Source organism: Zophobas morio, unplaced genomic scaffold (assembly GCF_036711695.1).
Source record: "Zophobas morio isolate AGI-343-1 ecotype UQ-CSIRO unplaced genomic scaffold, CSIRO_AGI_Zmor_V1 ptg000044l, whole genome shotgun sequence".
Taxonomy (NCBI): Eukaryota; Metazoa; Arthropoda; class Insecta; order Coleoptera; family Tenebrionidae; genus Zophobas; species Zophobas morio.
Window position 1 is genome coordinate 9,273,602 of NW_026972149.1, and position 15,983 is coordinate 9,289,584.

Genomic DNA, 15,983 nt, shown 5'->3' on the forward strand with positions numbered 1-15,983 from the left:
GGCGGCACTTCCATTACCAACAGTCGCTGTATAGTCAGAGGATTAATTTTTATGTTTAATATGAATCCTACTTTTATTTAATCTTACACTTTGCGACCTGATTCTGATCCCTATGTTGTTTTTATTCTATTGGGTGCGCAGAATTGTGACTGAAAATTTTGAAAACCACTTTTTCGTTACGTTTGGTTTTTTGCAAACCGGTTTTTCGTTAGTTGGTGCATGAGCGTGAAACCGGTTTATGCCGTCTCAGGCGTCCATAACCGGTTTTTGTCTATGTTGGTGTTGCATTTGTGGTGTGTATTTATACACCGGTTCATTATTATAGTTATCCGGTCATAATATACCTGAGCTTGCATAGCCATACGGTTTATCGCAATATCAGTAAATATAAAATTATGCATATGTTTTTTTAATATAAGTGTATATCACGGAATTCCATAACGTTATTGACAGAATTTACAAGTTAATTAAGAATAATTTTATGAAGGTGTATTATCGTTATCGGCTTATGTTTATTGGAATGTTAGCTATTATTATCAGTGTACATGATTCGTTGATACAAAAACGAAGATGAGTCACTTGAACATATTTATTTTAATATTACAAATACATTTTAATATACATTATTTAGCTGCAAAATGCCGCGTCCTATAGTAAGAAGATTGCACGATGTTCAACACAAACCTAAAATTTGCAGCTCGTTTTCGAGCGGCGTTGAGCTCATAACTCAAAATAATAAATGGGAATAGTATTTTTCAGAAGCCTATTTCCGTAATCACCCTGTAAATATTGCTTTCAAATGCAAAAGAAAATTTTATGTACAATGAAAAATACCATTCCCAAAATTTTCAAAATTTAAGCTGCTGTACAAGTCTTGGCGCGAAAACTGTCCAATTTTACGTTTCGCTAAGAAAAAATAATACAGTAATTACGGCCAATCAGAACGTTCTAGCAAAATTGCACTTTTTTCGCCGAATCGAAATGAACAATAAATAGCATTATACATACGTATACATATATTTATAGATATATAACATTTTTACAAAGCGCGTCACAACGTCCTGTTTCACGCACAAGTCTTCACAAACACTGAGATCACTAAACCATATTTACAACGTCAATGTCTAGACTTTTATAAGTTCCGATTCTCATTGGATGTTTTGTCTCTTCGCTGCGTGCTCATCTTCGGTATCGGAAATGACGTCACTATTTTCATCCGTCTGGTTGTCCAGCACTTCCTGTTTCCGCTTTGCTGTCGCCATTTCGGCCGCGTGCTTTTTCCTCCATTTGGTGCGCCGATTTTGAAACCATACCTAAAAAAAGAAAAACTTGTTACATACATGTAACACGAAAACGGAAAAAGATTGTTACATATATGTAACACCAAGATATGATCGCGATGTCGCAGATACGTAACCAATGTATGTTTATTACATCGTAGCATTTACGTCGGTTAATCTTTGTGTTTTGAGAAAGCAGCCATGTTTCAGAGTGAAGTGTAATTAATAAAAGTTTTATCAGAGTGTGCGAGAAAGCAGTGGCGTCTGGAGTAGAGACCTGGTCGCAAACATCCTTAAGGGTGGAGAAAAGGCGGAGCTTTCTTTAGTCGAACAAGGGGTGCAAATGTATCGTTTAACCTTCCGCAAAACTGCTAAACAGCCGAAACGGGCTACATGTTTTCAGCGATTTCTGTACAACACAGCCATTATATATTAAATTTGCGAATTACACGGTATTTAGAGCTATAGTACGACCATAAATCATGAAAATAGGGTCTCGCAGTTAATACAGGGAGGAGAAACGCGACGCTCTACCGGTTCGATATGCGCGAGAAGGAAATCTCATCAATTAAACAGAAGATGTTGCCTTTTATTTTAGTTATTTTTAAATGTCTTGTTATATTTCAATCGCCGGCTATCGAACCGGTAGGTTTTACCGTAATTGAGGAGAAATATTACAAAATTAATTACAGTTATTTGATGGTGAAGATAAGACAACTGCTAATTTTTCCGGCAGTGATTTATCACGTTTTTCTGACTTCGTTATTAGAGGAGGGTGAATTTTTAATGAAAAACATCAACTTGAGTTTGTGATGTCCTAAGCGTATTTTTAAATAAACAAACCGCCAACTACACGTCGAAAAGACCCTTTCTCACACAAAAAATCACTTTTTGTTACATTGTAAGAAAAATCGAACACCATCATCGTTTCACACCAAACTTCCGGAAGTTTCTATTAGTTTGTTTTACATTTTAAGAAAAAGTTTAGTGCAAAGTTCACGAAATTAATAAAGTTGCAGAGCTGTACTATTTTTATTTATTCTTATCTTTTCGTTTTTGTGGGGCTAGATTTTGCACGGTATACACAGTGCACAAAACCGGTTTTTTCACCAAGAATGACGAACCCCAACCGGTCTCAACATGCTAGAATTAAAAAGTGGAATGGTATCTTCAATCTTTTCCAGATTGTAGATACGATAAATTTTAATTAACATTCGAATTCGTCAATTTTTAGGACTAATACAGTAAAGACTTACCCCGAATCGGCGGTGAGAACTCAACCGGTTTTTACGATTTCGCAGAATTGATTCAAGGCCGAAAACCGGTTTCCGGAGATGCATGTTCGATTTTGGTGCGAGACATGTGGGTGGCCGGTTCTTTTTGGTGGTGGTGGAGGAGAGTTTGGGCGGCGGCGGCGATTTTGAGTTTGTTTGGAATAGCGGATCGGATTTAATTAGAGTGTATTGAGGAGATGATATGAGGGCGAATGTCGGTGCGTGGAAACAAATTGCGAGTGAGTGGCCCTTAATTTGCAAGCCAAGTGGTGTAGAGCGCGGAGATGAGGGGTGGCGCACATTCCGCAGCAGCGCGGCAACATGTACAGCTAATTACGCAGTCACTTAGCGTTAATCGATTCGGTCGCCTTACGTTAACGGTTAACGACACACTAATGACCCTGCATTTACATAGCGACCGGGGATTAGGGCGGGCACAGGATCGGCCCTCACCCCCGCCATGTAACTCATACAGATTTTATCTGGAATTATAAAACCGGACGTTTCGCGCTCGCAAACAATAAAAACATATATACGTCACGTAGATTAGCGACGTCAGCAATAAATCAAACCGTCATTTCGGGAAGAGCCGGTTCTGGACCAATGCATCGATATACCGCAGAATAAAATTCTATATGTGTCATGTGCATGATGGATTGGGGCTCGACAGCAATGGCGGCCGGCCAAGGGGGTTGGAATCACTCCGCCACGCCGAATGTCACCGCTGTAAGGGGAAATTTATATAGGATATATCAGTTAATTGAATTCGGTAAATATTACGCTTTGATAGCGCTATGTCCATTTCATTCCGGTTTTAATATTTATCGCGCGTTTTCTCTATCGCGCGCGCTACTGACGCGCCGCGTCAATCCCCGCCCGCGCGCTGCCGCAAAAACACGCAATTAACATGCTAATTCGTAAACACCCGCAAAAATGACCCCATGTTACCGAACATCTCGCAAAATCACTTACTGGACTTTTTTCGCCTACCAAGCTGTTCAAACGCTATATTGCAACGTTTTCATTTTGATAACTCGAATTGTATTCGGGAAAAGTTGGACGGACGATTCATAAAGTCCGACACTAAATTGAATATATGACCCGACATCCGAACGCACACATCATTTTAATATTTATCAGGCGTTTTCTGATACGCGATATGAACTACAAAACGTTCAAAACGAACGCACCAACGTCACGTCATAACCATGTGTTATTTACCATCGCTTCGACAAAATTACTCAATAATTACGCACGATTAACATTGCTTCATGCCAGACATACACTTTTATCTATTTACCCTAGCCCGGCTGACACCAAATTACGCCAAAACTAAAATTAAACGATTCTCAATGTCGCCTTCCTTACTCTATTCCACTTTTAAGTCTATTCCATCCCTCTTAGTTACTATGCGTTCGGATCCGTGTTTTGGATCTCCGTCGAGCGACGGAAAGTAAAACTCTCGGATGCGCGATGTTGAAATGAAACGAATCAGCAAGATTAATTAACCCAACACACAATTTTGTCATACTAAATTCTACTAAATTAAAAGTTAAACTGATATTAAGACCTTGTTCCTTATTATATACCATTTTTATACCTATCTTTATATATTATAAATTAATGAGTTCCCGATGTCTAGTTCTTGTTGCTGCGCCATTTTTAGGTCCGATTTGTCTGGTTTAGTGGCTATGCGTTCAAAATCATATTTGCGTCTCTTTCGATAGTCGTGGAAGATCTCCGGATGTGCGATTTTTAAAAAATGAGCAGGAACGAAGGAGACGGATTTGTTTTCTTGTTTGTTTGATAATGATTGATCAGGGTTGATAGTTTGTAGCAATTTAGTTGGCGTAGGATGGGCAATAAAAGTTTGTAAGAAGAGAGATCGTGCGATTATGAGTGCAAGATGGCGTAATGAAAACGAGTGAATTAAAGTGAAAGCATAATTCATTAGTGTTTAATACGGTGATGTTTAGACGAGCGTGTGGGTTCTGGCGTCCCATTTGGAGCTTAACAAAGCGGGACTAGTCGAGATTCGCAAACTTATTAATTCTCTCGAGAGCTTTTTATTTAGCATTTTTATTTAATCTGAGCGCAGTTTTATTATCATAAAACATTCCGCATTTTTGTAAATTAAATCCTTCGGTACGGATGCACTTCCGAGGGGAAAGCTCGGTATTTGATGCGAGTAAATAAATAATAAGACGAGGCGCTATTAAACCGCGGCTTCATTAAACTAAAGGGACCTCGGAGAATACAAGAAAAAATAATCTGGACAAAACTCTCCCCAAGCTGCACTTTTACCGCTGAGAAAATCATCGTAAAACTCAACTAAACGTCTACTTTTTAAGATCTCCGACCTTCATTACCTAGCTCCAGAAATTAAAAATTAATTTTATCTTTGTTACAAGTTTAATTAAATTTAAATATGAATAGCTCTCGCAGCGGGCGTCGAATTTTTACGCCACTCTCACCGCGATTTCATTAATTTAACCGGAATTTTTGCGCGACTAGTGAATATTCTCGAATCACTGTCTGTCCTTAGTACCCCTTAAGTCACCGTCTATGGCTGCAGCTGTACTTGTATGATGTATCGTTTAAGGGAGGGTGTGCGGCTGTGCCGTATAATCTCCTGACAAATTGAATTAGGGCGGCGGGTTCCGCTGGGGGCGCCACTTGTTTATAACAAACATCGTCATTGCTATTTGGATTCCCCGATCTGATTGATATCATCACAAGACAGCCATGGACACGATGACAGACGAACAAATCGCCCGACGACGCGCTCAAAAAAAATATAGCAAACCCATTTACATCAATACGCCATTTCATTATGCTGTTCTTCTGTGACGTGTGACAACACAGTGACACACGGATTAAAAATCAGACGGATAAAATCCAAGATTTTAGTATTTTAAGATCCATGAAACACTAAAACGTAAAAATAACGTTACTTGGACATCAAAATAACGTTGCTTTGTTAACTATTTAATACGTTTTTTAGTTCATGATCATTCTTTATTGCAGTAGTAAAGGATAAGATTTTAATAAACGCCAGTGTACTTATTTTAAAACACGTTAAACCCTCGTTGAGAATTTACCACAAATTTTCGTAACCTATGTACGTATATTAAATGTAACTATATAACTGATGGCATTAACAGTAATCAATTTACAAAAGGTCAAAATACAAAACAAACGTTTAAAATACGTATAACAAGCGTTATGTTTTTGGGACGTATAATTATGTTTTTTCGGGCGTCCCTTGCTTGTCACATAAATTGATCATAATTTATTAACACGCAACACTAATTATGGAGTGGCAAATTGTCACTTGAGCTTTATATATTTACGTACAAAGGAACACGCACATGTGAATGTTATTTTACACGATAAACACGACTAAGAATTTTGAAAATGAAACATTTGTTTACTCGAAAGGCACAACATTGTAATTAATAATAATAAAAATTCAATATTAGCAAACTTAAATATTAGGGTTTTGGTTAAACAGAAACCTAAAAACAACGTAATTTGTCTTAGAAATTAAAAAGTGTTCTTGTGTGAATATATGAAATGCATACGTAGATTTTTGGTTATATGTAAACATAAAAACAACGTTAGATTTTTCAACGTTGTTTTTACGTTTTGTCTTATAAATTAAAAAATGTTCTTGTGTGAATATATGAAATGTATACGTAGATTTTTGGTTATATGTAAACGTAAAAACAACGTTAGATTTTTCAATGACAGGAAGTATTTATCTAACACTGTAAGTAAAGGCACTGAAAATTTGATTTGAAGAACAAACGTAAAAATAACGTTTTTTTAATGAGTAGTGTCTGTTGAAGGAAATGTTGTGTTTTAAGAAACATATTGTCGGATAGTATTAAATTAACGTTTAAATAACGTAGTTGTGACTCTCATTACGGGTATTTTGTATAGGTTAATAACATACGTGAAAGCAACGTTATTTGCGTTTTGGCATAAACGGGTTAATGTGTTTGAGATCAAGTTGCTAATACGTTTTTCTCAAGACAGTGGGTTTTGGTAGTCGGCGAACGTATAAATGCCGTTGTTGGGTATAGTTAATTTTGTGAGGTGAAAAGTGTGAGCGCTTGCGGTTGTCGCAGTGGGCTTTGTGCGGCTGAGCGCGGAATGATTTGTTGAAAGGGATTTCTTTGTGAGCGAAAAAGTGGGTGGTTGTTTAAAAAGCGCGTCGTGGAAGTGCGGTGAAGCTCAATATTAGCCGTATTATTTTTTGTCAACATCCAGGCTTATATTCAAATCTCGGTGGCTAGAGATTCAATAAAAATGCAAATTTACAGAGTAACAAAAGGGGGGCATTTACACTTGTCGAAAACGTTCGTCAAGCCCCGATCCGACTTCCCGGACTGCTCTGTTTTCATTAATTCCGAACATATCGCAGGCACACGCGTCGCCACCGAATTACTCATGGGGGATTTCGATTCGGCCTATTTTAACCCCACAACATACTTAAAGTTAATCGGATTCATTTTGAAACGAGCCGATATATTGAGCCGAAGCCGGCCTAATCGCCGACTGACAGTTTTCAATACGCTCGACTTACTGCCGACCAGATATTTAACATATTTATATTAGATTTATAATTGAAAAATTAACATATTTCTCAACATTTCATCCGCCTATTTAAATTCAGATTAATGTTCCGATACGCTTCTTCTTTGCGTCAAAATATTACGAACCTTCAAATGGGACTCATTTCGACCAAATCCCCAATCAGTCACACGCATTCCCCGGCCTTAATCCACCAGAAATTAACGAACAGAGACAAAAAACGCTCCAGGCCGTCCACCTCGACCTAAAGGCAACAGCGCCTTCAGGAGAATACGCAAATACAAAATTAACCACACTCAAAGGTGATACATTTGTCTCTCTCTTACTCACACGTTCGCTGCCGCTACCGCTAACTATTACAACCACATTCAAAATTACAATTATAAAACACAACAAAAGAAAAAACTTTCAAGCTAAAAATAGTGTCGTCTACAGAAGTCTGAAGGCTTAATTTTTTATGTATAGATAGATCCCATCACGAGTGGGGGTTAATGTTTACCTTAGTTACCCATCCGTCAACAAATAAAACCGTCTAGAGTGGGTATATCATCCCAGAATCGAAAGTTAATTTATGTAACCGTTTTATTATCAGTAGCAATAGATAAGGAAATTGTGTTAGACGTCCTGAGCGGTGGCAGCCGCATGTAAAAGAATGTTATTAACGGGAACTCGTGCAGATATTCGTTCTGCTAACGACGCTTTAACAAGATCTAATCCTCCCAAAAGGATTAACATCCGCAGGTTCATTATAAAGTAATTAATTAGTGAATGAAATCTTAATGTGGATCAGTAGGTCTACTTAGAGTGAGCGTTTGTCGAAATTTCAGCAGTCGATGGAATGTTTGAACAAGAAAAAACCGATTTACTTTTACTTGTGACTCCGTCATCCCAAGGGCGTAGGCGAGTTTCGCCCTTTCAGGGCCTGCCAAGTATTTGGTTTGTTCGAAGGTTTTCTCCAGGGCGAAAATTTGTTGTCCTGAGAACGTAGGCCTCGTGTGTTTCTTTTTCGCGTCTTTGTCTGGCCCAATCCCGCCCATATTGCTTTGGTTCACTGGAAAAGAGAAACAGTTTAAGTGACAAATTCGAGATGAAAAGTTTACAACCTCATGATCATCGCGGTAACAGTGCGTGCCTGTGCGAAATTTATTTTATGGGCAAGTTATATGCCATTTTACAGTTTTGTTGCTGCGTTGATTGCCTTTTAAATCGCCCCATACGGGGTTAATTTATTACGCAAGTTTCAGTTTTAGCGATTTGAATTTTGTTTGCTTTCTTTATAAAGTGTCCGTTCGCACACTCTAAAAAGAATCCAATAGTTAACCGAGACGAAACGGCAAAACAACGAAAATGTGACGGGAATACGGAATTCACTCAGGAAATCACTACCTAACTAAAATCTCTTCATCTCGCTCTTTCAACACATGTTACAAGCCTGACGAGCTCTGCGGAGAAACGCGACGCAAAAATTCAAGCTCATACGAGCCACCGTCGAAGACTAATTAAAGCGAGGAAAAAGTCTTGATAAAATTAACAATTTTAAAAAGTGCGCAAACTTAATTAGCGAAGCGAGAGACATTGATCCCTTTTTCCTCGACCGATTCTGATGCGGTTACGTTGGAAGGGGCTAAGCTGCATTGATGCTCCTGTTTTAACGGTGTTCGGTAGACTTTGACCAATGATCAGAACACACCTGCTGGCGGCAGAAATGTGTTCTGGGTGGGAAGAACGATTTGGAGTATTTGAAGGGTAACACTTTTGGAGTAACGACGGTGAATCGAAATCCCAAGAACTGCTTTCTTTGAAGACGTTGAGATATAGTTTGTAGTCAGAAGATGTGGCGCCATGTGTAATGAGGAATTTGAGAGGGTGCAAATGCGAGATAATCAGTTTTGGGTATGTCTCCATCTAAAAGCCGACGCGGCCTTAAAAAGCTGTCTGTATTCCCGGAACACGTGCTTCCGCTATTATAGGATGTATTGTTGGAACATCGAGATTATTTATAGGACTATTTGAGTTTATATTGGCAATATGGTTCTGAGAATATCGCGGTGGATGCAAAAGAGCCCAGGTTAGGTTTCCATTGTGTCGAAGTCGATACTTTTATATCTGTAAGATTCTACACTGAACAGACCAGATGTCTATATAATAATCTATATATGCTGACAACGCAGGATGTAGCGTTAGATGTTCCTCTTGGGACATATAAGCCGGGAACAAATTCAATAATGCATCTATAGTCTCGGTTCGAACATCTTACGGAAGCTGCCGATATCGGCTTGATATTCGTCGAAATCCGCCTGTTCAGATGATGTTCCCATGTTCAGGCAGTGCGAGAATAGTGAACATGTATTCGTAAATCATGGCGATCAATAAAGACCTGAGAAACTTCCCAATATGGCCAAGATATTACAAACTAATAATGTTTCAGTCTTCACCTTCCCTGGACCGCGTGCCTTCCAGGGGGCGCCGGGAGCCGAGATCTTGTACATCTTGTTGCTTATGTTTCATGAAAGCGCAATCAAGGAATTATTCATATTGGGAGAAGGATAACGCGTAACAGACATAACGGCAGCATGTAAGAGAGTGCTAGTGTGTAGATAAGCGAGATGGGGCGATACTAAAGTGGATAATCTCATGATCCCGTTATCTAGAGATATAATTATTCTAACAGGGTGTCTTGCTTAAAACAGCTTGCTCGATCGGTGCGGCTGCTCCCACCCTCAGCCGCTTCCGTTGCTAGGTTACCGCCTCTAGCAACCGCAGAAACACTGCTACAATGGTGATGCTTGTTCTACACGACACGCACAACACTTCGCCCGATACGGAAGATGGATTGTGATGATAACAATCTCCCTGGTGCTGCGTCGCGCCGTTTTCCCGAGCTCTAATTTACATCTCTAACTCTTTTAATCGGACGACGACCATCGATACCATCGTTCTCATGCCAAACACCGCCCCGATAACACCCCACACCGCGGCCTCATTCACTCCGAAATTACCACATTGACGTCCAAACGACGACAAACGGCCGGCAAAATTTAACACACGCTGCTGCGTCACAAGTACACGCCAAATATACCCCGAAGTCTTCTCCAAACTTATCCATTTCGTTATTGCATCTCAAGGTCGTTTCCGAAAAATATCCGTAGAACGCATAGTGTTTAATTCGACTCGTATTCACTTCGCTGCGAGGAAGGCCTCATCTCCGTGTCACTTTGTGTCTTTTGACCGTCCGATTACGTGCTAAGTTCGTACGTGTCGTTGCGTTTTTCGGTATGATCGCCACTCCTTGACGGACGAATGTGTCTAACGTGAGGAAAAGTCGAACGAGTGCGAAGTAACGGCTGTCCCCTTCACTTTAAGTTTGTCGAAAGAACACAACCTTAGATTGTAAGCCATAAGTAGAATCATTAAGTTTTAATGCGATTGTCTATTTAGCTTTTAAGATAGCAAATGCAGTAAAATTTTTACGACGAGATTTATTGGTGCCCCACCGAAATAATAACCCGACTTGTCCGCGGGGGTTGGCGGAGTTTTATTGTTTCAATTAAAAGGTACGCAAATTGATAGGCGAGAACATGATGGCATCGTGAATAAAGTGCTGTATGGGGTGCAATACGTCCGATAAAAATACGGAATCAATTATTCGTACATCGAGTCAATTGTCCGTAATACACCAGGGCAAAGTGGTCGCGAATGTGAGCCTCGATCGTTGAAAATTAATAAGGAAGCGGTGGCATCGGTTTAGGACGTGGAGTAAATTTACCCCAACTCGGATGGTGGAGGCAGTAAAACCGGGTTGAACGGCAGAACAGTAACATGACAGACCGTTAAATGTTGCTGCGATGAACAAGTAATTCAGTACTAGGGTCTTCAATTAGCGAAGTTGGCTGTTATAACGCCGTACCTCGCGCAAAAGCCATCATGTCGACCATGTTAGCTATTATACGACGCACACTTCAGATAACTGTTTATTACGAGCATAAGACAAAGTTGTCTTAATTAAATTTATATACCGGAGATATTGCGCGGCCATTACGGGCCACACTTTGTACACAAATTTGACAAACTGACAACAGCTATAACGCAGACGCATCGCACCGTTACACTTTAGGAAAAATTCTTTTACAAGCTTAATTACATTGTAGCTTTTGTCGGACTATACATGCAATAGACATTTTTACATTTATTATACTGTGACTATATAGGAAATGTACAAGTCACGAACTGTAGTCAAAAAAGTTTTAAAATTTCCAAAAATTTTCTAACATAGTGGACGCGCATGCGCAGACTTATTTTAATCTGTTTCAACCTGAATTGTGAAGACAGCTGATTACACTTTTCACAGCTTTTCTAATCTGACAAGAAATGTTTGAAATTTATTAAATGTCGCCACACCCATTATTAAGAAATATATAAGTAATTCATAACTTTATAGACTTAATTTAGAACGCTTTGTCACTGCAGCATATAAAACATTAATAAGTCTTTAGTCTTAGTGTGGTAATTTATTGAATTTTTTGACATGTTTAGGAGGAAGGGTCTAAATTCTATTGTCCCTCTCCTCTTAAATACATGCCTGTATGATATAATCGACTTATTTTTTTTTTGTTATAGAAACCACAGAACATAATCTTGCAGAACCGTTTAAGTCTATCGGGAAATGAAGTATTATGAAAAATAATATATTTTCTTTATTATTGATCCGTATTTAAATGTGGTGTCGATTGTGGAAAGAAAGAGCAAAATTTTTGCATACATCAGGTATAAGTGTGGAATATACGCTTGGGAGTATTAAATGCCCCATTTGTCTGCAGCAATCACAGTTGCCCTGATAACGTGTTAGCAAATCGTCAAGTTAATTCCAATAGAATGCGATAAATCCAGCTGCTCCATTATTGCAAGGTGTAAATTGTAGTGCATTGTTATCAAGTTTTACAAGTCATAAAATAGATATTTCTCATGGAATAACGATAACATCGACACAACATATGCTGAGATTATAGGGTAATTATATCCGGCCTCTTCTATTAGTGAAGTGGTCATGCCTTTATGGTCTGCGCCAGCACCTATACATATATAGGGAGAGCCAAAAAGCGTAAGAACTTTTGATAAACGCGAAATCGGTTGTCAGGGCTGCGTATCGGTCGTTGACGGTGATTTATATATAAAAATGTAAGTATAAAATATGAGGAGATGTTTGAAAACAAGGTTCGAATCGGACGACAGCTATCAGATCTTCGTAATTAATGTCTGGGCTTGTTTGATTTGCCAAGTTAATAACGCTACTGCCAGATGGCGCCAAACAAATAACACATACGTCACCGGTCATTACGTATCCGCGCCCAGCGTTTCAGTAGGGGGTGGAGAGGGGGTGAATGCTCGCTCTCGACTCTAGTCTAACTGGCCGCAATCACCTATACTTGTATATTGTGATATATGATGTAATAATGCTCCAAACATATGTGCCTCTCGGTGCGATAACGGAATTAGTATTGATATCACCTAATCAACTGCACTAATGAAGAAAAGCATATGTCGCCTACATTCTCGAATAATAATCATTATTTCAGTCATTACACGCATATAAACAATAGATAACAGCAAGGGGCGGTGATTAATCATTTTAATTAGAATCAAACTCCATTTTCTGAGCGATGTCGTCAAACATGTACTACACTCAAAATTCACTTTTTGATCAGGCAAGTTCCGAAATGATCAAACCCTTGATGTTTTCCGTTTTTTTATCGTTGTGGTAAAGGTCGTTCTCTGATACCAGATTCAACATAAATAGTCTCAAAGAGGGAAATCAAAATATTATTGTAAGGAATAACAATTGATATTTCCTTTTGTAGGGCCAACGCTTTAACTAACCGAGCGAACAGACCCCGTACAATTACTAAAACAAACATTTGTTCAGATTTTTCCCGAGGCAATTTGTTTGTTAATGTCTCTAACAGAGTTTCAATTCAGTGAGCAAACTTTTATCTTTGTTTCGTTTCTCAATCGTTCCATAAAATTACGGCATCCAACTGTAACATAAACTTCAATCATCGTTTTATTATTTTTTATTTCCTATATTCTACTATTTGATGGTCCATCTAGTTTTTCCTTCCGTCGCGGACTCGTTTTTATTTTCTCTTCATTATCCTATAACTTTCGGTCATCGATAATCACGAAAACAAAATATAAAGTTTGTTTTTTTGATGGAAGGACCTACGTTTCGTTTAACGTCGGATCGTAAAGGGAAGAAAAATGCAAGAGTCGATATATTAGCGGGTTTCGGGGGAATTGTTTGCAACCGACAAATAGATTAACTTAGATAGAAACCATATTCTATTTGTGATGTGGCGAAACAAACATTTGACTTGAATTGGATTGCGCAGGGTGACAGTGTTTACGATAGGAATTATGTGGCCGTACAGGTAAACTCGGCGAGAACGTGGAGTCATCAACATGCCGCATCATGCACGCACTGTTGCAAGACTGTTCGCAGGTCATCAAATTAATTCTGCGTCGGGCATTGATTGAGATCGGAGGAACCGGTTTTGAGCGGACTTGTGCATGCAAGTCAGACTTACTGCTACTGAGCCGGTCCCTCCAGGCCATGGGGTTGGAGACGAGTCCCTGGAAGCCGGGCCAGTACAGACCCCCGGTGCTCCTTCCGAGTTCGACGGGCGGCTTGTTGACCGAGTTGGCGGCGTGGTGGTGGAAGAAGGCAGCGGCGGCGATATTGAATCCTCGCAGACCGGAGTTCGAGGCGCTCTGAGCGCTGTTCGAGGCCATCCCGAGGGTGTTTTGGGTGAAGCCGAGGCTGTGCGGGAAGTGCAGCGGGCCCGTCGTGATTTGCGAGGGTCGAGAGAGTATGTGGTCGATGCCGTGTGGGTTGGCACCTTGGGAACTGTTGCTGTTGCTCGTGGCCCCTAAGGGACTCCGCGAGGTCAAGCCGGAGCGTTCTACGTGTAAGCTTGTACGCTCCAGCAGGACATCGTCGCTTTTCTCGGGGCCGTGGACGTGGTCCGGGCTGAGGTGGTGCTGGTGTTGGTGTTGTTTCATCTCCGTCATGGAGTGGAGCGCCGCCAGCGGGGCGGCGAGCATGTTCCGGTGTTCAATGTTAAGGAAGCTGAGGTTCTGCTGGCTCGCGAACTCAAGCATCTTGGAGACCGGCGGGGGCGGCGTCACGGACACTTCGGAACGGTCGCTGGACGCGTCGCTGTGTTGCGTCATTGCTTCGGGAGACGCCGTGGTTGCTGGTAAGGACGCGGTGCGCGTCACCAGGACTGGTCAGTTCTCTCACAACACGTGGCTAGCACTGCACATCACAGCACTTCGCGGGGCCAACTTCGCGCGATTCGGAGTTGGCGGTGAACTGACTTAAAGCTTGAGGTGAGCAATGACTGAGGCAGTGGGCGGAGGCAAGGTGACTCAGCAGTCGCCGCGGTGGGGATGTCTATGAACTGTAGTGCATGTTAAATATGTGCTACCGTTAAAGCTCATTACGGTGGCCTTTATGGTAGGGGAAATTCGGCCGGTCTGTGCGTGTCGCCCGGCTGCGTGGCTGCACACTGCTCTATTTTTAAAAGAGATTAATGCTTTTTTCATTGGCGGGAAGGAGGACCGGCGGGCGCAGAACAACGCCGTGATTGGCGACGCCGCTCTTCCCTGGAACCGCCCGCATTGGTTGCAAGACCGCCCTACCCCCTCCGGACTCCTATTATCGGAGTATACATGGGACTCAATCTGTAAGGAGGTATTTTACTAGCATAAACATGTTAGCGGTGGAAGAAAGGTTTGAGCACACGAAAGCCTGGCCTGTTGGCGGCTTGCCGCTCTCGTTTCTCCGCGACTGACCGACCGCCCGCTGCCGGACTTCCGACCTCATACTCATCTCGCACTCCCTCAAACGCACATACGCACACCTTCCTTCCTTCCTTCCTTATTATCTCTCGTTATAACTTTATATACACGCATTTTCGACCGCCATTAGTTTCGCCTTATAAACTCCATTGATAGCCGGATTTTTATTCATTTTAATAAAAATCCGACGGATCGTTCGTTTTCCTGCGTCCGTATATTCCGACTACATTTTTCCTGTACAAAAAAAAGCGCAAAACGTTTCCGCTGGAAGCTGGAAACTTTCAATCGGTGGATAAAAGCGTCTGAAACGGCAGCGCAGAAGTCGATTTGGTGCAAACAACCTTATCGGGATCAGGCTAAAAGCTGTAGATGATGTTAATGGTGGGGGAACGGAAGTGGCGGCCTCTAAACTGAAGATAGAACTACTCTGCATATCATTAATCTTAATTAAAGTTAAATTTAGTTATCTTGTATGGATGGTGGTGTCTATTTGTTGGACGTCGTTTCACACCGAAATGTGTTACATTTAGTTTCAGCAGTCCAATTATTGCAAAAAACACGTGTGCCGCCGATTTTTCTACAACGTATCGTGTATAAACAATCGAATAATAATATATGTGCTGATTCGTGTCTGGACGTGACGTAAGCCGAAAAGCGCGCCGTGTTGCTGATGGCATCAGCTATATGTTATAGATATTTGTTTAGATTTTAGGTTCAGTTTGAATTATTTGCAAAGACTTCTGAAAAGCAATTTATTAAAGAAAAATCAGGAAAACGCTGAAATACGAGCCAAGTTTTCGTGCTTTTTTAATATTTTATAGTATATTATGTATTTATGTTTTCAACTGACGGTATCCAAACAGTTTGTTTTGAAAAGCTTTTAACGTATAGGCGATTGAATGTATTGATTTCTGACATCTATTTGAACTGATGCGTTTTCCTGTAGCCCGATCGCGCGATATGGCTCATATAT

The 15,983-nt window shown here is 40.6% G+C and overlaps 1 protein-coding gene across 1 annotated transcript; it reads right to left on the reverse strand.

The window, feature by feature from the left end:
• Window positions 1-617: 617 nt before the first annotated feature.
• LOC135141677 (homeobox protein Nkx-6.2-like) lies at window positions 618-14,474 on the reverse strand. The gene is made up of 3 exons (XM_064072982.1): window positions 13,735-14,474; window positions 8,020-8,204; window positions 618-1,313 (listed from the first exon to the last, which is right to left on the reverse strand). The coding sequence occupies exons 1-3, from the start codon at window positions 14,378-14,380 to the stop codon at window positions 1,149-1,151; spliced, it is 996 nt and encodes a 331-aa protein (XP_063929052.1). The 5' UTR covers window positions 14,381-14,474; the 3' UTR covers window positions 618-1,148.
• Between the last annotated feature and the right edge of the window lie 1,509 nt (window positions 14,475-15,983).

What these genes read in the sequence shown, in the direction of transcription:
- LOC135141677 (XM_064072982.1), bottom strand. Translation starts at nt 14,380, where the DNA reads ATGACGCAACACAGCGACGCGTCCAGCGACCGTTCCGAAGTGTCCGTG. An exon ending in GAGGGACCGGCTCAGTAGCA is followed by an intron (nt 8,205 to 13,734) that starts GTAAGTCTGACT and finishes TCTCTTTTCCAG; the next exon opens with TGAACCAAAGCAATATGGGC. An exon ending in TGACGGAGTCACAAGTAAAA is followed by an intron (nt 1,314 to 8,019) that starts GTAAATCGGTTT and finishes TTCTTTTTTTAG; the next exon opens with GTATGGTTTCAAAATCGGCG.